This window comes from Typha latifolia, chromosome 10, assembly GCF_019914945.1.
Source record: "Typha latifolia isolate L0001 chromosome 10, TyphaL0001v2, whole genome shotgun sequence".
Lineage (NCBI taxonomy): Eukaryota > Viridiplantae > Streptophyta > Magnoliopsida > Poales > Typhaceae > Typha > Typha latifolia.
In genome coordinates, this window is record NC_133095.1 from 1964204 (window position 1) to 1983007 (window position 18804).

An 18804-nucleotide genomic window follows, 5' to 3' on the forward strand; every position below is an offset into this window, starting at 1 on the left:
TTTCATAAAGGAAAAGCTCACCATGGATACAACAAGAATGATTCTGTAAGCAACTTTATATATCCAGTCTTTTAGATTACAGTATAATTTGAATTTGTGATGTTTGGGCAGTTTCAATTGACAAAAGTTTGTATGTAATAAGATAACATCCAAATGAAAAATCTATACTTACTGCAAGTTTCTTTTCTTGTTTTCTCGGCCATGAATTTTCCTTAAATCGGCTTGTAGGCTCCTTTATAATTCCTGAAATATATGACTGTCATAGTAGACAAAAGTTACAAGATTATGCTTTTGAACTATACTCATGCCAATCAATCTATAACGAATGAAAAATGGTGCTCATCACAAAGATAACGTGGTAGCCTTAAGCTCTCTGATGGCTACTGCAAGCACATTCCAATGCCCAATTGTGATGCAATAAATCATATAATCAATTGTAATAAAATTTAAGATTTGACTCCTTTGCAAACCTACTGACTCATGAGATCTAAGAGTTGAAGACAACTAACTCACGTTGAATAAAGTGATTGTCTTTTGTACTCCAATGGACGAGGCCTGCTATATTATCAGCTAGTGTTCAGCATTTCTCTTGGAGGATTCCAATAAACTCTTCTCATTCATAATACTACCAGCCACAATGCAGTGGAGATAATACCATTATGTCCTGGAACTGATTGAGATGTCCTGAACCTGAAAATTCTCAAAACTTATTTACAATATGTGGCCTAAATTATTTCCTTGTTTGACTCATTTGTCTACCCTACCAGTTTTGGCTTCCCCTTGTGTTCTAATTGTTTACACAAGACAAGAGTACATTCCATGAACCAATCCACAAGAACACCACAAAACTCAGTAAAACAGTTATAAATTAGGATGCTGACAATATCAGAAATTCACTATATATAAGATTAATTTTCTTATACACTATCTCCACAATACACATAATTGTTTTCTATCTAGAAATAAAAATTAAAAAAAGAAGAAAAAAGTTAGCTTCTCCTTGTAGTAGAAGTCTAACCAGATGAAACAATCAAATAAGAGAGGGCCTACCTATGTTGATGTGAGAATGAAGCAACATAAGAGAAGCAACATACTTACCTCTTTCGTGTCCCTTCTCTTACATCTCTTTCTCTATGGATTGAAGCCTGCTATGCCCAATAATGGGAAAAAGTGAGGCTGTCACAGCATGACCCAGCAAGGACTGACCTCAAATAAATTACATGACTACTTGTGTGTGTATATATATATAAATACATACACATAGTCTATGAGTCTTTGGTCACTCAAAGCTAGATCATGCTGGCAGCTTCACCTATTCCCCTTGGCACTTCAAATATGACAGATGGAGTGCAAAAGAGGAAGAAAAAGAGGCATCACAAAGAGAAGCTGGTAGGGAGAGTGTAATGCAATAAGAAAAGTAAAGCAAGAAAAGGGTAACATGGCAAGTTTTATAACACAAGTGAGAGGGGGAGTATCACAATATCTCATCTGGGCTGTGGTTAGATTTTATAGAAGGAAGAGAGGTGGTAGACATCCCCATACATGGTGGGTGAGCCATAAAGTAGAGAGAGAGAGAAAGAGAGAGGGAGATGTCTCCCAGAGAAGAAGACAAGCTTTACTTTGGGTCGTAGTAGTAGTAGGTAGAGCTTATTAAGGTTGGCTAAAATAATATTAATAGAAATATATGGGGTTAAAAGTATGTAGACAGTTTAGGTTTGCAGGTAGTAGGGCGGCATAATGCGGACGAGCAAGACATAGAGGGGGCTGCCGTACCCTACCTCATGCGCTACCTCGTTTACATTATCGAGGAGGAAAGCGGTCCATATAATTGAAAATTAGGGAAAGTTTCATTTCACACCCTATCTTATAGTTTATTCTTTTTGCATAAAAACAAGTATTTTTTTAAATATTATACACCAAATAAGATTATGTTAAATCTAAACTCATTTATATTTTTTTAATCTGTATTAGTTTACTAGGTCGGTTCAAATATTACAGCTCCTACCTACAAAATGAGATTTGATAATTCAAGGAGTTAATCGGTTTCTTTTTTGTAGAAAACCCTTTGAATTTAATTAGATAGCTGAAAGGCAAGGTATCAACTGTAATAAATATATTACAGGGTGTAAAATGGAAAAACGCATTGCAAATAATATTTAACCGTTGGAGATCTGTAACAGGACAAGAATATATTCATGTTTATGTCTTCCAAGGGTGGTAGATTGAACCTTTTAAGATCTTGTCTTTTTCTAACCAAAGGAGCGTGCTGAGCTTTTATAAAAGATAAATACTTCTTTTTTTTTATCGATTTATCTCCAAAAGTTGGATGAGAAGTTCATATGGATCAATTGTATATGCTTCTATGGTACCTCTCAATCAAACAAACCGTTGGAATTTAATTTTTTACGGCGTAGTTTTTCTTCTTATAAGGTTTTTTTTTCCCCTCACTGATACCCCCTCAAACTTAATTAACAGTTAAAACTCTATTAATTTAACTATAAAAAGACAAAATATTTCTATACTTGTTTGTTATGTTTATTGAATTAAAGGTATTTATGTTACTTCGTCTATTATATTACTAAAATTTTAACTTATAAGAAATTTTGGATGAGTATATATATATATATATAAAGGACCCTGTTTATAAATTAGAGAAAAAAAATTAAAGAATGACCTCTAAGAGCTCCATTTACTTATATATCATGTTAATATATTATGAGCTTTTAAGATAATCATAGGCTAAACATAGATCTCTCCGTATATAAGTTTACAACTAAAAGTACTAATGAAAATGTACTAAATATTAACTTTAATATCAACAAAAAAATAATTAAACTTAGTAAAAATTAGAATTAGTGACATCCGATTCTCTCAGCGTCTCTCTTTTCTGTGGTCCAAAAAGTCCAAACAATTCTCTTTAGTGAAAAGTTATGGCTCATTGGAAACTGCAATATGCCAATATGGCATCCAATACTTGCTGTCCATTCTGAAATGGCTACTCTCAAAAGAATTTAGCTCTCTCTCTCTCTCTCTCTCTCTCTCTCTCTCTCTGTGTATATATATATATATATATATATATATATGCATGCATCTGTAGCTCTTTTGCTTCTCAAGGAACTTTGATATTTGATATCTTTTGCACTTGGCTCGTTTAGCATTGCTTTGACAAAAAAAAAATGTCACTTTATTGTACTTGCATCTAACATTTATAGATTTCCTTTCTAAAAGGAATAAAGGTACCATGTAGAACCTTATACTATGAATTTATATGAAAAGTTTTACATATATATATATATATATATATATATTTGGAACCTTATTGGGTGATAAATAAGCTAGACTTCTCGACAAAAACCAGCAATATGCATAATCTATTTTCTTAGACAGATTAGTTATGAACTCCAAAGAATAATAGCTCATGTTATAATTTTCATCCTAAAAGAAGAAGTTTTTAGATAACCATTTTATCTGAAGCCACTCTGAAAGGCAACTCTGAGAAAAACCTAGAGAAGCCCTAGAATCAGAAGGCCAATAAGTGGTCCATGGATAGAATTCCCTTTTAACCTATTACTAGTACTCTCCTTATGGTCATGTGGTCCTTTTCCTCACCTCTCTCACAATAATTTCTCCATCACCAAAGAACACACAGTCTGTGCAGGTAGAGCTACAGGCCATTAATTTTTTTTAACCGATTTTATTAAAAAATTTAAGGCTAAATCACCCCATTGATAAATCTTCGCCTTATATCTTATGTAGATAGTACATGAAGATTATTATGATCTCTTTTTGGCATGCTGGGACTCTCATTTATCCTAAAAATTCTTATCAAGTAGGAAATTTAAAAAATTAGATAAAAAAAATCTTTATATGTGCAAAAAACTGGGATAGAGAAATTGAAATGTCTCACTCATTTATCCCAGCTTTTTAAATTATTGAACTATATGTGATTATAATATAATTTGTTTGGAGTGAAAATATTTGTATATGAAATGTTTATTTGTGATGGTATTTATAATGGTATGCTATATTGCATAACAATGTTAATAAACAGGTAATAAGCTCAAGGATAGAGAGAAAGAGTAAGTGGATTATAATTGCAGAGCCATGATGCTGATACAGAGCCATTGATCTTGTCGGTTGGAAGATTTAGATGATGGACCACTCTCTCCTATAGGGTACTCTGCCATAGCCTTGAGTACATAGCAACTATAGGCATTGTTATCTCTTTAAATTCTCCAATAGTTCTCTCGTATAATGTTTTGCTATTGGACAAGAGCCAATTATAAGGGTTAATTAGTCTACACCTCCTCAATTATATCCGGTTTTTACGGAGATCACTTAAATATTTTTAGGTTACAATATCACCTCATATGATAGTGTTATGTTACTTTGATCAAAAGATCAAGTTAGTCTGGGCTTAATGGGCCTTGTTGGACCTAGGCATTGTCAATAACTAATGGCCCAACATTTATATTCGCATAATATCATAATTTAACATTAAGGACTTAACTCTCTTATAATTCACACTTAAGATGCAACTGTTAACTTTTTCATCTAAAAATAATGATGCAAATTATGGAATCAATGTAGTTAATTCGCGCCAATATTTTTTGGCATAAGCAAATTACAAAATTACTAAAATATTTGTCCTCAAATTTATGTGGGTGTAATTATGTTTTTTTCACAGCCTCATTAATAGTTGCAATGCTTAAATTTGAAGTTTATAAGGTTAAGTTGAAAGAACAAGATTAAAAAAAAAAAAAAAGGGAATTAGCTGAAAAGGTTGAGATGTTTGTGCAAGGGTATTTTTTTTATTTTATCTAAACAAAGATTGAAGTGATCCATAATTTATGTTCAAGTAATAGAGCTCTATAATATGCACTCCAACATTAGCTTTCTTGTAGAAAATTTAAGTACCCAATCGAAACTTGAATGAGTCAGATTCCCTATGTAGTAGCCTTTGAAACATTCCTTCTTTTTTTTATCTTCTCTTGTAAAAAGTCTCTGAAACATTCAAAGCAGCCAAAGATAAATCAGCTACTTGACTTTCTTTTCTTTCTTTCTTTCTTAATTTCTTCCATCTATAATTTATTAATCCTAGAATAAGCTCTGGAGGATAGAAGAAGATTGAATGTTGGATTTTTTTTTTTCAACCAATTAGTCACACCTGCTATATATTTTCCACCAAGAACTCCTTCCTATGTGGATTAGAATAAGAGAAACTAAATGTCATAAGCACATCATTCAATAGTTTGGGCTTAAATGCAGATTCCCTTTCAAAATTTTAAATACCATAAGACTCGGATACTTGTATTTTATTTTAGGTTCCATTAATTATTAGTCAACATACTAAATCGTCTCTATCGAGCTAAATAACATCAATCTTTTTCATATCGGAACAACTTTTCTAAAGTTGATTAATACCATATTTTTTATTCTTTGTGGGGCTTATTAATGTTTATCAAATTTAGTTCAAGACAACAATATTGTTTAGGTAATAATTACTTTGACTAAAGTATAAGAACAATTTTTATATCAAAAAAGATAAAAACTTAACATGATGATGATCTCTTATTAGAAATTCATGACAATGTCGACTTGTCATGTATGCATTACAAGGTGATGTAAACACACATCTAAATCATCAGACATATAATCAAAATGTCAATTTAGAGCATCTTTTGCTGATTCTGATATCTCCAGAGGGAGAGGGAAAAAAAATTCTGATAACTTGTAGTTTCCGAACTTTTAAATGATGCCGCTATTGGTCAGACAGCATCATCATCTTGGCGAATTCATCGTAGTTGACTTGCCCGTCGCCGTCGAGGTCAGCGGCGGCGATCATTTGCTCCACCTCTTCATCTGTTAACTTCTCCCCGAGATTAATCATCACATGTCTCAGCTACACAGCATTAATATAAAATTAGACAGATTTCTAAATATATAGATATAGAGATATATATGAATAGCTATTTTTATTAACTCAGAGAAAGATTACCTCACTCGCTGAGATATATCCATTTTGATCCTTGTCGAACACTTTGAAAGCTTCTTTTAGTTCATCTTCTCCATCATTCTCCTGCAAGGTAGGTAAAAGTACCAACTTTCTATCATTTGTGTGTATATATATATATATATATATATATATATATGTGATCCAAAGTTTTGCATATATAAATATTTTTTTACCTTCATTTTTCTCGCCATTAGGTTCAAGAACTCTCCGAACTCGATCGTCCCATTGCGATCTGCGTCTACTTCGTGGATCATTTGATGCAACTCCTCCTCCTTTGGGCTCTGCCCAAGTGATCTGATCACGGTGTCGAGTTCTTCCGATGTGATGCATCCTATGATTCCAAGTGATTAGAAAAAGTATCAGCATTTTTACAGAGTGGGGGAGGAAAAAGATGGGTCTTAGTTCTTGATCAAGAGCTAGCGTACCGTCTCCATCCTTGTCGAAGAGGGAGAAGGCTTCTTGGAACTCGGAGATCTCCTCCTTGTTCAAGAAATCCATGGAGAGCTAAGCGAGTGGAAGAGATGAAGGGAAGGAGAGGGTTCAGGAGGCAGAGATGAGAGAGTATTCGACGCAAGCCGAGGCCTTCTTTAAAGGGTTGGACGCTGAGCAGAGCAGGGGGGGATGATGGTTGGCCTTTTTGTACTTTTAGCCCCTTGACTTTTTGTAAATTAAACTTATAGTCAAATAGCCTGAAAATAAAATGTGAAAATTGACGTTTTTAGCGTACCAAAAACTTCCCGATATTCAAAACAGAGAATTAATCTATCAGTAGGAGAATTTTATAAAATGGCAAAAATGTCCCTGTAAAGATTTTATATATATATATATATATATATATATATATATATATGCTAGCCCTCCATAATGCATAAGTTGAATTGCTTTTGACCCCATAATGAATTTTTAATGTAGCATAATAATAATTCTCAATAACCTTTTCTTGTAGATTAGTTTTAGTGACTAGTAATGAGTTCGACTGGATCAGTCTGACCGTGACTCGTACTAACCTTTTTTATTCCTATATTTATTTTTAATTCCAATTTTTTGTTTATCTTCTGTTACTTTTTTTTTGTATAAAAAAATTATCTTTTTTTTATTAAATTAGTTGCTACCAAGTCTTACTGTGAACAGCTGGAGGATGGACTTCCAGAAGGAGTGGGTTGTTGTCATCAATCGCAGGCATTAAATTTATTTTATTACCACATTGCCACTATTGAGCTGTCGGTGACTTCCTTGCATGTCATGGTTAAATGACTAATTTGCCCATCCCGATGTTGACTCACTATTGAAGCATTGCAGAGCAGAAAGAAGAAAAAAAAAACATTGCTTGCTTTAGGGTTTATTTTTTAAAGTGATTTTTACGTAATTGTCACTAGAATTTTTTAAAAATTTAAATCACTAAAGAATAACAATTTATATATTTTTAATATTTAACCATCTTTCTCACTTTTGAGCTGAGATATTTTAATAAACTTAATAATAAAACTTAAATTAAATATATACTTTTTTATATTTTAAACAATAAATGTGTTCGATAAGATTTAAATCTAGGACTTTTGTTTGGATACCACGTTAAATAATTTAGTTAACCAAAAGCTACAACTTAAATTATTAAATAATGAATTAATAATGTATATTATATCTTTAACATATTTTTTATGCGTGATTGTTATATATCACACGTGAACAGATTAAATGCATAGCTCTCCATACTACATGAGAATAGATTATAAAAAATAAAAATTAAATATGGTTAAAAAATAAAATAAGTTTTAAATTTGAATCTAATAACATATATTTATTATTTAAAATATAAAATGTCATATTTTTAATTTAAGCCCACTTTTTGGACCATTTAAAATCTCTCATCCCTCCAAAGTGATAATGAATATTAAATATGATAATATAAAAGTTATTATTTTGTAATAATTCAAATTTTAAAAATAGTTGATGAGTTAACACCTAAAAGAAGATTTATAGGAACAAATTAGCCTGCACCCAAGATTACTGAGGGTAATCTTGTCATTTAGCTGTCAATAGAGGAAAGGGCACAAAAGCCAATTTAGTATAATAGTTGTATTGTAGCTGTTCGCTGCTGTTCTATTCACCGCCCTCTTTCGCAAGATATCTCGCGACTCGGTTCGGTCTCTTTCCGTGCTTTCGATCGGACCCGAGAACACGACATCCGTCGGATCACGTCACAAGCCCGACCATTCAACGATCAGACGGTCAGCTCTCTCAGTCCTTCCGTACGAGTTGGATCCGGTCGTGGCGAGTGTTTCTCCTCCGCCTGGGAGACGGTCAGGAAATCGTCGACAATTTGAGTCAACCCAGTTGACGCAGACGTGGCTCGCGACCTCGTCTCGTTTGATCCGGTCGAACTCGTTTCCGTAGGCGTAGTAATTTGTTTGGGAAAATTATATTTCACACCATCTATTCTCGCAAATCTAAAGTTAAAAACCCTATCTTTTCGGTATTTGCAGTTGAGCCCCTATAGTTCACACCTTATGTTATGAGCTGTTTTTCTTTTTCTTTAGTTAATTACATTTAAACCCCTAAACTATTATAAACTGATACATCCCACTCTGGTGTAGATAAATGAAAATAACAAATCACTATTTCATCATTAGGTCTTTTTTTTTCATCAGGAGATTCATTCAGATGGGATTTATGTGAAAATAGGCATAATTCAGAGTGCCTAAATATAATTATCCTGTTTTCTTCAACCATTCATCCTCGGTTAACTATGACTAATTTTCTTCTAGACTTTTAAAAAATAGAATATTTTAAGCTCTAAATATAGATAGGGAGTGATCATAAATTTGTGAAAATGAAGGGCGTAAAACGTAATTATGCCTCGTTGGTTTATAATCGGAACGGGGGAGGAGGCAATGCGGGTTTTCAATGCGCCCGTGCTGGTGACCGGCGAGTGTTGACATTTGGTCGCACGTGCTACGCGGTTTTCTCCGCTTGCGTGTCGTTGAATATACTGTGCACGTGTGACGACTACTCTTCTCCCAAGCGTGTGGATTCGGCATATTATTATTAAGTATTTAGATCTGATGCAGAATTAATCCATTTTTTAATCACCGCAAATCCAATAGATGCGTGACTGCCAATTCCTTTTTTTTTTCAATTTTATTTTTAGAAACTCGAATATAAATTGAAAGGGGAGATATAACATACCGGAAACTCAAAGGAAATAAGATATTAAGCTTTACGGTTGTTGTGATCTCGAGGACCAACGAAAGATGTGTGGAGACAGTCGAGAGCAGACGAAGATGACAGAGATGGAGAGAGAGCAAAGGAAAACCCTCTTAGGATGACAGAGATGGAGTGCCAATGGCTTTCCAAAATTTTTTACTCTTCAAATTCTTGTTTTGAGGGAATTATGCAACAAAACAAGAAGAGAATTCTAAGCACAAGATTGCAAATAAAAATAATGTAAAATGAGCAATTCCTTTTACCAGAGTTGGCAGATCTCAGATGCTTGGATCAATTTGTCACTACTGATCTATATAATTACCACGACACTAAAAAAAAACGTGTAACTGAACCTTGTTATATAACAAAGAGAGGATCAATTAGCTTTGCAGAATTAATTCACATGAAGCTGAAATAAAGAGAGGAATACGAAGGTGTTAATGATACACCATACAGATCCCACATCCAACTAAACTTTTACAGGATTACAGAAACATCTTATATCACCTAATACTCATAAGCTGTCTTGAAACATTATAGCACATTAATAAGACACCCGAAAGACTCGAACTGAATAGTCCAGCAAAACAAATATGCGTTCACGGTTACTAAAAGAACGGTGTAGAGATGGTGATAGAATTAAACAAGGCCTAAAATTGAGTGGAAGGCGAGTTTGGTTCTCACTTTGTCCTTCTCTCATATAGGCATGCCTTTAGGGAATATCTGATCTTTTATCCACATATAGATCGGCACCAGCACGTAGTATGTAGCTGCAATGGTGCCCAGGAGAAAGCGGAGGAGGAAAGCAAATGGATTCACAGGCTTCCGAACGTCTTCAGCCTTTGGCCCGAGCTGCACAAATATGAGAAAGCAATCTCTCTAAGTTCTAACAAGTACTCATATTTAGAAGAAAAAAACAGCAAAATAAATAATTAAGCACCGTAAAGAAGAACACTTTTGTCCATTGGAAACAAATTGAAGAATGTTCAGTTAGCGTTTTGGTGCTCAACACACTGTACATAGTACATACTTCAATCGTCTCTTATATTAGATATGTACGACTCCTTGTTGGAGACTTATTTAAATGATTCCCTCTGTTCCAAATTTCAATGTTTTTTCTTCTAATTTTCTGTTCTTTATGTACACAACTTTCCACTTGTTGATACTTGATACCTACAGTCTGGTAGTAAAGCTTAGGAGACTCAGAGAATAACACAACGTAGTATGAGAAAGATAACCAGCTAATGATAGTCTCTGAAATGCTATCTACATTTTTTTCCTAATGTTAATGAATAACAAGGGCTTGTACTGTCGCAACAGTAATTATGACTGAAGAAATGAGGAACCAAGAAGTGGTGCACTATCATGTTAGATCATCAAATCAGATACTTGATACTTCATATTAAGTATACTCCAATAATGGAAAGCAGAAGAAGATTAGATATTCCACCAATGTAAAGAGTTTTCATATTCTTTATATTTGAGTAAGTAAAAAAAGAAGGATTTTTCTGCCTGTTATTCAAGACTTCCTAATTTATGTTTGGCCATTTATCATAAAGAGAATGCGAAGGACAAGCAAACTGAACATAGGAGAGTATTAACTCAAGACAGCTGAGAACAGTTCTGAAATTTCACTATCACTCATAATTGGAAGAAAGATGAACTCTTAGAAGATTTACCTGCAAAGGAGAATCTCCAGAGTTTCTCTTCACGCCTGTCACGGAGCATCCCATAATTAATCCATGTCGGCGAACACCACGATACCATTTTGGTCCAATCCTTTTCAATTTGACATCATTGAATCCTGCCTTCTTGAACCATTCAATGTACTCTTCTTCCTTAGGAAAGAGCATCCACATGTCAGCGAAAAAGCGAGAGAGCCAAAAGGTCGGGTACACAGGGCCAATAACGCAGGCTACTCCTCCAAGCTTCAGGACCCTGTATGCTTCCCTGATTCCACGTTGTGGATCAGGCCAATACTCAATACTGGAGAACAAAATTAACATCATCAGTAGTAGAAAAGAAGAATCTGCATCAACAACAGTTCTATGCTATTCATTATGAACTCAAAATAATACCACATATACACAATTCAATAAGTAACAGAAATCAGATCCATTATGAATCAAAACCTACACACAGGGTTTCTAATGTGGATACCCTCTTGAGGCCTACAAACATAAAATTTGGCACCAAAGAATTATCATTTTACACTTTTATTCAGGTGCTTCTAATTGTATATCCTAGGGAATAAAAGAAAAAAAGAAGTTAGAAGCTTCTAAAATGTCTTGAAGAATAGAAATGAGATAAGAAGCACATTTTCCAAAACCAACTCATCTGTCATGAATCCCTTCTTCCTTCTTGCCAATATGATTTCATTCCCTGTCCTGCTTGTTGAATATTGATCATTACAACACTGAGTTTTGCCAGCATAATGTATTTTTTATGTAAACTGAAAAACATAATAGTATTCAATAGCATCCAGAAAAACATGAGCAATGCTGCTCTTTATCTGTCAGCTCTCAACTCCAAAGATTCACAAGTTGTGATTAATCATTGAAACACTTACAACTCATTTACCAATATCAGAAAATTAACAACTAGTTACAAAAGGAACAGAAATATACAGGGTCTATGAAAAGATCTTCAATTCAGAAAATATGATTTAATCTGTAAATCAACCCTTACCTTCCGGCAGAGATATATCGATCGCAGTAATCGGTCGGGAAAGGAAGGTCCTCAGCATCTCCTTCGATAATGGTGCACTCCTTCAATGCCTCCTTCTGTCTAGCCTTTTCGAGCTGGTGCGGCGACTGGTCGAGAATCGTAACGTTCTTGGGGTCTACATGCTTAATAATTCCCAAAGTGGTAAACCCAGTCCCACCACCTACATCCACAACCTTCAGCTTGGAGCTGTAGAGCTCTGCGGGCTGCAAGGCCTCATCCCTCATGTCCTCAGTCCAATGCCCAGGGTTTATGACATGATCATAGACTATGGAGAGGAACCTATAGAACCAAAAGGCCTCCTGCTTGTGCTGAATGAACCTGGGCTGGGAGGCTGGCCTTGAAGAGGAGAGGCTGCAACTTGGTGCTCCTATTTTAGCCCTTCTGCTCCCATTAATGGGAACTAAGCCCATCTTGGAAAGGTATTTCCCATGAAGAGAAGAACGCAAGAACCCCAAGCCATTTGGGGTTCTTCCTCTGGCGAGTGTGAGGTTATCAGCACCATTGAGCAAGTGGGAAGCCATGGATTGGACAAAGAAGAAATACCCACAAAGCAAAACCTACACAAATTTCCAAACAGTTACAGGGCTCTAACCAGATCACAATCAAAAACCCACTTGGGAAAATAGTAGTTAACTGAAACTAAGAGAAGACATCGATATTTCTTATGCGGCAAAAAGGAGACACTTTTTTCAACTCTTCCTCTTACTTTGAACAAAAAGAAAGCTTTATAAGGAGGAGTTTGCTTACCAATTTGCTATTAGTTTGAGGAAGGGAAGAGGAGAGCGTGGCAGAGCAGAGAGAGAGAGGGAGAAGGGAAAGAGGCACAGCCTTCGCAATTCCCAAACCAAGAGCGATCTCCTACCACAAAAACTTTATTGAGATAGGAGCATGTGTCTTCGTGTGACCAGAGGTAGCCAGTAGATCTTTCTCTCTTTCCTTTTCTTTTCTTTTTCTTGATTTCTGTTAATATGGAAGCCAGTAATTTCTGAATTAAAGATAATGTTTCGATTTAGACAAAATAAATTCGATCACCAACTATCTTCGAGTATGATTTCATCTTTTAACTGGTCCTGTAAGTAACTATAAGTATTTAAATCATGATAAATATCATTTCCAATATTGATTTGCTTGAAGCCATAGCCACCGTTCAAATTAGTTTGTGGCTATCTTTTACTCATTCCCTTGGCATTACTCTTCTGAGTGACTCTTATTAATTCCTTTGTCTATTTTTGTCTTCTCTGGATGCACACCGATCCAGTGATCAGATAAAAATACTAAGAAGTATGAGCAAAGGAAATTTCTCACAAAGAGAGAGAAAGAGGGAGGGACCATCTTATGCCTGCCTAATTCCATCCAAAGAACAGTTCAGAACTCCAACTTTACTATCTCGCTACTTGTTTCAAAGTAACTGATCAAGTGATCAACTAAAAAAGAGATTGTATTCTCGAATAGAATAAAAATGTTCTCGTAGCGCAGAATTTGTTTAACACAATGGCCAAAAATACTCCAAAAAAATTAACTACACTGCCAACTTCTGCCAATAAGAATCACATTATCCAGCATCTGCATCCATGCAGATCTTGAGGTCCTTCAAACCACCTATCCCAAGATGCATTCGCAGGTCCACTAGTTCTGCCATAACAGAAAAAAGAAAAAAGAAAAGCCTGAGGTAAGGAAGTGAGAGGCGAAACATTCATTCAATGAATGAGTGGAAATAAGATAGAAGAGTTTTCATTCATTACACTGGGAGAAGAGGATCTGGCCTGCTATCTACTTTGAGTAGCAATCTGGTTGAACAGCAATAATTCAGTCAATTTCGAACAGTATACTCATGTGGATTTTTGTATGCAATGTAAGCAACTACCTTATAAAAAGTGGTTTAGTTTTATGACACGAGTTAATTTCATATACATACTCTTGTAGTACTGCTGAAACCTTCTCTGTTTTCTTAAGCTCCTCTAGCTCTTCCTGTACATTGTATATTCAAAAAAAGTTGAGCAATTAACGAGGGAGTTTGTAAAATATCTAAATATACAATCATACAGCGACTCTCCCACCAAACAAGCTAGTTAGAGTAAATCAACATCCTGAGAAGTCACAGTCTAGGTGCATACTCATCACTCGCAGTGCTGATGCAAAAGCAATGAAATTGTATAAGTTAGAAGAAACAAGCTGCATTGCACACCACCGAAGGAGATGGCATTCATGAGAAATATTTGGAGTCTATGCAACTCAGATCTCACTGAAGAACAAAAAACCAGGCATCTCAAATCTGATCTCTGACACCATATTCAAGATAAACTTTTCTCCCTACCGTCATCCTTGTTATCTTAGTACTAATGTGAAGTAAGCATATGTAGAAAACTATAAGCTCACTCTATGATAATCATGATGGCATATAGCAAGCTCTATACCATTACATGCATGAGTAATCATCATGTATATACTAGATATGGAACGAGGTTTTTTTTTTGAACTGTCAGTTTTCCAACAGTAGAGAAGGCTATATGATTTTGTGACGTTAATTAATTGCTTTTGATATTTAAAAAAAACCCTCATCTTATGTTATTTCGGCATCACAAACACTAGCTTGAGTGGCACTTATGGTCCTCATTGTGGAGGATGGCATGCTATCCTTTGCTATTGCAAGTCTTTTTTTTTATCTTATCGTGCCAAAAGGAAAAGGTCGAAATCTAGACTTTGCCAATGGAACTTCTCAGATATGCAAATCTATTATCTTCGTAGATTATCTGAGGAAAAGTCCTTCGACACTTCATTTATAGAACAATCAACTTACAAAACCGTATCCAAAGGTGGATCAGGTGGATGAAGAGAAAGAACACTAAAGATGAGTTCTGCTCCTCTTCCTCAGCCTTATGTTCATCCCTCAGCTATTAGTTTATGAAGTTTGATCCTATAAAAAATTCTCAATTTCACTTAATAGAAGCATAGGTGCCCAACAGACTGAATCACTCCTGCGAGATTTGTACTACCTTAAACCACCATTTCATGGTCTTACCTGTTACTCCAAGATCAAACCTTCTCTTCAAAAATCATAATACAATACTGACAACAATCCACTTTTGAGAGAGAACCATCTAATACTAACAAAATACTCTTTAAGACCCATTTCAATGGCAAATCATCTATCACCATTGGCCATCTATTGATTTACCACGTTTGATCCTCCAAAGAACTCTCAGTTCCACCAAGTTAGCACTCAACTAACAAAAGCATAAGATCCAACGATCTCAATCACTCCTAAGACGCCAAGATCAGACTTTTCCCTCAAATAACATCTAAAAAAATCTAAATCGCAAATTCTTTCAAAATTTTCGGAGCAAAATATTCGAACTAAGTAAAAGAGAATCCACCTCTAGAAATCTCGATTCTTGCTCCAAACGCTTGCGCTCGGCCAAGATCCGGTGCTTGCCCCTGGTGTCCGTTGGTGGGGACATCGCAGTGATGTGATCGACGGACGTGATGGCAGCTCCCACCCCATTAACCTGCATCCCTCGACCGTTGGATCCGTCTGACCTCCTTTAAATTTATCGTCCTCTAATCAAGAGCTGGAAATCGAATCGAAAATGGTACGGCGGAGACAGCGGCAGAGGGGGCGGGGAGCCCCACCTCAGGTAGACACGTCTTCTTCTAGTACTCCGTTGAGCTCGGAGACTGCCGCCATTAGAGCACGCAAGTGGAAAGCCCGAACTTGGATTAAACTAGAGAGGGATAACAATAAATCTCCATCGTGACTGGACAAAGATCATTTCTTTTTCTTCCTCGTCTTTTAGAAAGGAGGAAGGGGACAAAAAGAATTTAGCAAAGGTGAAAGGTATCATCTTTTTTGAGTGTGCTTAAACCTGACATATATTATTTCTATTAATTTAGAGCTCAATTATTTCTATAATATTCGTTCTGATTAAGCAATCCCCCATACGATAAGATTAAAATTGTAAACTTAATACCTATTACCTTTCTCAGATAATATTTAATATATTCATACCTCTGCTTATAGGTAACCAGGATGGTCATAATAGCACAATAGTGCGTTGGGCAAGACAGATAATTTATTAAAGCTTCCAATAGCGGTTACACAAGGGTGAAATATGATAAAATCCTATGACAAGCCCCATTCTTGACTGTGTTAACGAATTGACCTATAATAAATCCAAAGTATCAAATTGTAACTAAAACCTATGCTCATGTAAAGAAAGATGAATAGATCATCTGCCTTAGAATATGACTCCCTCTTAGTCTGTCTCAAAAAATAGACAATTACGAGACACTTGGATTTAAAGCGCATCATATTAAAAAGTTAGCGTCCTATAACTCTTCGACCAAAATAGGCCTAACATACATAGAGACTAGTCAACCCAACTATACCAACCAAACAAATCCAACGAACATAATTCGATAAGCTTCTCAATGCTGCACCTACATGTCAATGACCAATCTTGGGAATGGAACCACCGTAAGGCAGTGAGCAACCAACCACCTATAGCTATGGCAAATTCCCCATTGGTCGGCAGTCGCAGCTAATAATGCCCGACATGGGGACGGGTGGGTAGGGGAAATGACAGTGACAGGGTCACAGACTAGAGTTGTGGCAACGCGACGATGAAACGCATGGCTGAAGAGACAACCGTTGGAAAGGCAGACATTAAGGGCCAAGCCACTACTTGATCGAGAGTGGGACATGTGGGCTGGAGGCTACGCGTGCCATTGCAGGGAAAGTAGTTCCGATGGAGTGATGGCATAGAAAGGGCGGAGCGAGAAATCGACGGAGATGGGGCAAGGGGAGGAAGAGTAGCTACTAAGCTTGGACCGGCGAGGAAATAGAGGAGAAGGAGGATCTGGCAACGACGAGAAAGACTTTAGCAAACTCCAACCAGCCTATTCGAACATGCCCGTTCGAACGCCGGCACGTGTTCGCAAATATAAAGAACGAAATTTGTGTGTTCGAACACGATTGGGCGTGTTCAAACGTGCCGCAGCGAGAACCTTTAATTTTTAGATTTTTAATCTGGTTGGTTGGGTCAAAAGAGTGTATAAATATGTGGATAAAATTCTAATTTAAATTTATCTGAGAATTGCATTAGCATTGTTGTCCTTATCTCCCTCCTTTTTGCTCTAGCCATTGGCGCCCTCTTCCACCTTCTTTTTTTCACTGCCCAAGTTCTTGGTTGGCCTCCTCTAACTCCTAATCTCCCTCTTCTAGAGTAACTTCCCCCCACTTCACTTTAAAACATCTATATAGCTATTGAAGGGTTAACAAGCTAAGGTTCATCCAACTTTCCGCTACTGTTCGGTCAATATCTCAAGATCTAGTCATCCAAATCCTGAGATCTTACATTCATCAGAAAGCTCTCTTCAAGGGCGACAACTTATCCAAATTTCAGTAAGATCCAACAGCTAGATCCTCCAAAATTCCCTTTGAAAATTATATTCTTAAATTTGCTTAGAATCGTTATGGATTGGATCAAATAACAAAATGAAGCAAAATTAGGCATAAAAATATCATTTCTCCTAAATATAATCTTTAACCGTCAGATGCACTCGACCAATAGTGCACTTCCATACTCATCAACATACGTGTCGTTCCATGTTAACACCCCATGCAAACGAATAGAAACGTGTCAATCCATCCTCCTACGTACGTATATGGATTGGTTCACCTCCAAATCTTCTCCATCACCAAAGCTTCTAATCACTTCTCTCAATTCCTAACATCTATTCTCAAATCTCAAGTAGAAACGATGGCTACTAACATCGTCAGAACTTCCATTCCCTTATGCTACATCCCATTATCCACACGTAGTTCACGTCTATTTACACCACTACTACTCCATCCTAGAATTACAAAATCCCAAAAGTACCTACTCCCGGCAAATATCACACTCCACTGTCGCTACTCAGTTCAAGGCGGCGAAACGCCGCCGGAGCTACCGCATCCGCCGCATCCTGACCGGCCGTACCCCCCGAACGATCTACCAGAGTTCGACCGGCCGCCGGAGTTCGAAACCCCGCCCGGAGTCGTCCCGCAGCCCGGGCCGGATTACCCTCGGCCACCAATACCCTCGCCGCCTAAGCCGGAAATCCCAACGTTGCCGGACCCGGATATTACCGTGCCGTCGCTACCGCACGTGCCGCCTCGCCCCCCACCGCCGGAGGTTGATCCGCCGAGACCACCGGAGGTGGCGCCTCCGCCGCCGCCGGAAGTTGTCCCGCCGCCGGTTGTATGATGCGGCGGATCCTTTGCTGCCGTGGTGCATGAATATCGTGCAATCGATATTTGGCAATCTGTGATTGGGTTCTGGTAGAGTATCACACTCGTGTCGTGTAAGGGACTTTTTTCTCCTTTTGGTGCAATGACTAGTTCTTGAAGGCAATAATGAAAGCAGAGAAAGTTAAAAGTCGATCGAAGACTTCAAAGAATATGCCAGCAGTTTGGAAAAAGAAGAAGAATAAGATCATTTACTAGTGATGTCCACTACTTTGATCATTAGACTTAATATAGTTGATGCCTATTGGATAAGAAAACTTATTATTGGAATAATTAAGTACAAAGCGTAGAGATGCTAGCTCTTAAACAGCTATATGATAAAAAAAACAACTAATAATCCTTCGTACAATCTCGAGAAGAAGCATAAACTTGTGAGATTAAGCACAAACTAAGACAACATTGTGAAACAAGTGGGGCTATGTCAGAGAGGACTTACCAATTAAGTTTCAATAAACTGGGTAAGTCTCAAACTAGGACAACATTAACTGGGGCTATGTCCTACTGCAAGATTAGTTTATGGCACAATAACTTCTCCAACTATTCTATGCCAGAGACCACCATGGCCTTTGAT

General features: G+C 36.6%; 3 protein-coding genes across 4 annotated transcripts; all 3 read right to left on the reverse strand.

Moving 5' to 3' along the window:
- Nucleotides 1-5527: 5527 nt before the first annotated feature.
- On the reverse strand, nt 5528-6624 carry LOC140796597 (calmodulin-like). The gene is made up of 4 exons (XM_073149660.1): nt 6442-6624; nt 6190-6347; nt 5999-6079; nt 5528-5902 (listed from the first exon to the last, which is right to left on the reverse strand). Exons 1-4 carry the CDS (start codon nt 6512-6514, stop codon nt 5762-5764), a joined length of 453 nt encoding a protein of 150 aa, XP_073005761.1. The 5' UTR covers nt 6515-6624; the 3' UTR covers nt 5528-5761.
- A 2976-nt stretch (nt 6625-9600) lies between these two features.
- LOC140796366 (2-methyl-6-phytyl-1,4-hydroquinone methyltransferase 1, chloroplastic-like) lies at nt 9601-13002 on the reverse strand. Its single transcript, XM_073149367.1, has 4 exons — nt 12695-13002; nt 11909-12504; nt 10900-11206; nt 9601-10072 (listed from the first exon to the last, which is right to left on the reverse strand). The coding sequence occupies exons 2-4, from the start codon at nt 12466-12468 to the stop codon at nt 9917-9919; spliced, it is 1023 nt and encodes a 340-aa protein (XP_073005468.1). The 5' UTR covers nt 12469-12504; nt 12695-13002; the 3' UTR covers nt 9601-9916.
- A 308-nt stretch (nt 13003-13310) lies between these two features.
- On the reverse strand, nt 13311-15708 carry LOC140796367 (guanine nucleotide-binding protein subunit gamma 1-like). Of its 2 annotated transcripts, none has more exons than XM_073149369.1 (4): nt 15322-15708; nt 13863-13915; nt 13690-13734; nt 13311-13579 (listed from the first exon to the last, which is right to left on the reverse strand). In XM_073149369.1, the coding sequence occupies exons 1-4, from the start codon at nt 15457-15459 to the stop codon at nt 13495-13497; spliced, it is 321 nt and encodes a 106-aa protein (XP_073005470.1). In that variant the 5' UTR covers nt 15460-15708; the 3' UTR covers nt 13311-13494. The 2 variants fall into 2 exon arrangements, with proteins under 2 accessions (XP_073005470.1, XP_073005469.1); XM_073149368.1 differs by having other exon boundaries at nt 13812-13915; nt 15322-15661.
- Between the last annotated feature and the right edge of the window lie 3096 nt (nt 15709-18804).

Bases quoted from the DNA above. Each gene is read 5' to 3' on its own strand.
- LOC140796597 (XM_073149660.1), bottom strand. From the start codon at position 6,514: ATGGATTTCTTGAACAAGGAGGAGATCTCCGAGTTCCAAGAAGCCTTC. The intron at 6,080-6,189 runs GTAAAAAAATAT...CCTACCTTGCAG, and splicing joins TAATGGCGAGAAAAATGAAG to GAGAATGATGGAGAAGATGA. The intron at 5,903-5,998 runs GTAATCTTTCTC...AATGCTGTGTAG, and splicing joins GATATATCTCAGCGAGTGAG to CTGAGACATGTGATGATTAA.
- LOC140796366 (XM_073149367.1), bottom strand. From the start codon at position 12,468: ATGGCTTCCCACTTGCTCAATGGTGCTGATAACCTCACACTCGCCAGA. The intron at 11,207-11,908 runs GTAAGGGTTGAT...TTTGTTCTCCAG, and splicing joins CGATATATCTCTGCCGGAAG to TATTGAGTATTGGCCTGATC. The intron at 10,073-10,899 runs GTAAATCTTCTA...ATATTTGTGCAG, and splicing joins CTGGAGATTCTCCTTTGCAG to CTCGGGCCAAAGGCTGAAGA.
- LOC140796367 (XM_073149368.1), bottom strand. From the start codon at position 15,459: ATGCAGGTTAATGGGGTGGGAGCTGCCATCACGTCCGTCGATCACATC. The intron at 13,916-15,321 runs GTGGATTCTCTT...TACAATGTACAG, and splicing joins AAGAATCGAGATTTCTAGAG to GAAGAGCTAGAGGAGCTTAA. The intron at 13,580-13,689 runs GTAATGAATGAA...CTGTTATGGCAG, and splicing joins CCAGATCCTCTTCTCCCAGT to AACTAGTGGACCTGCGAATG.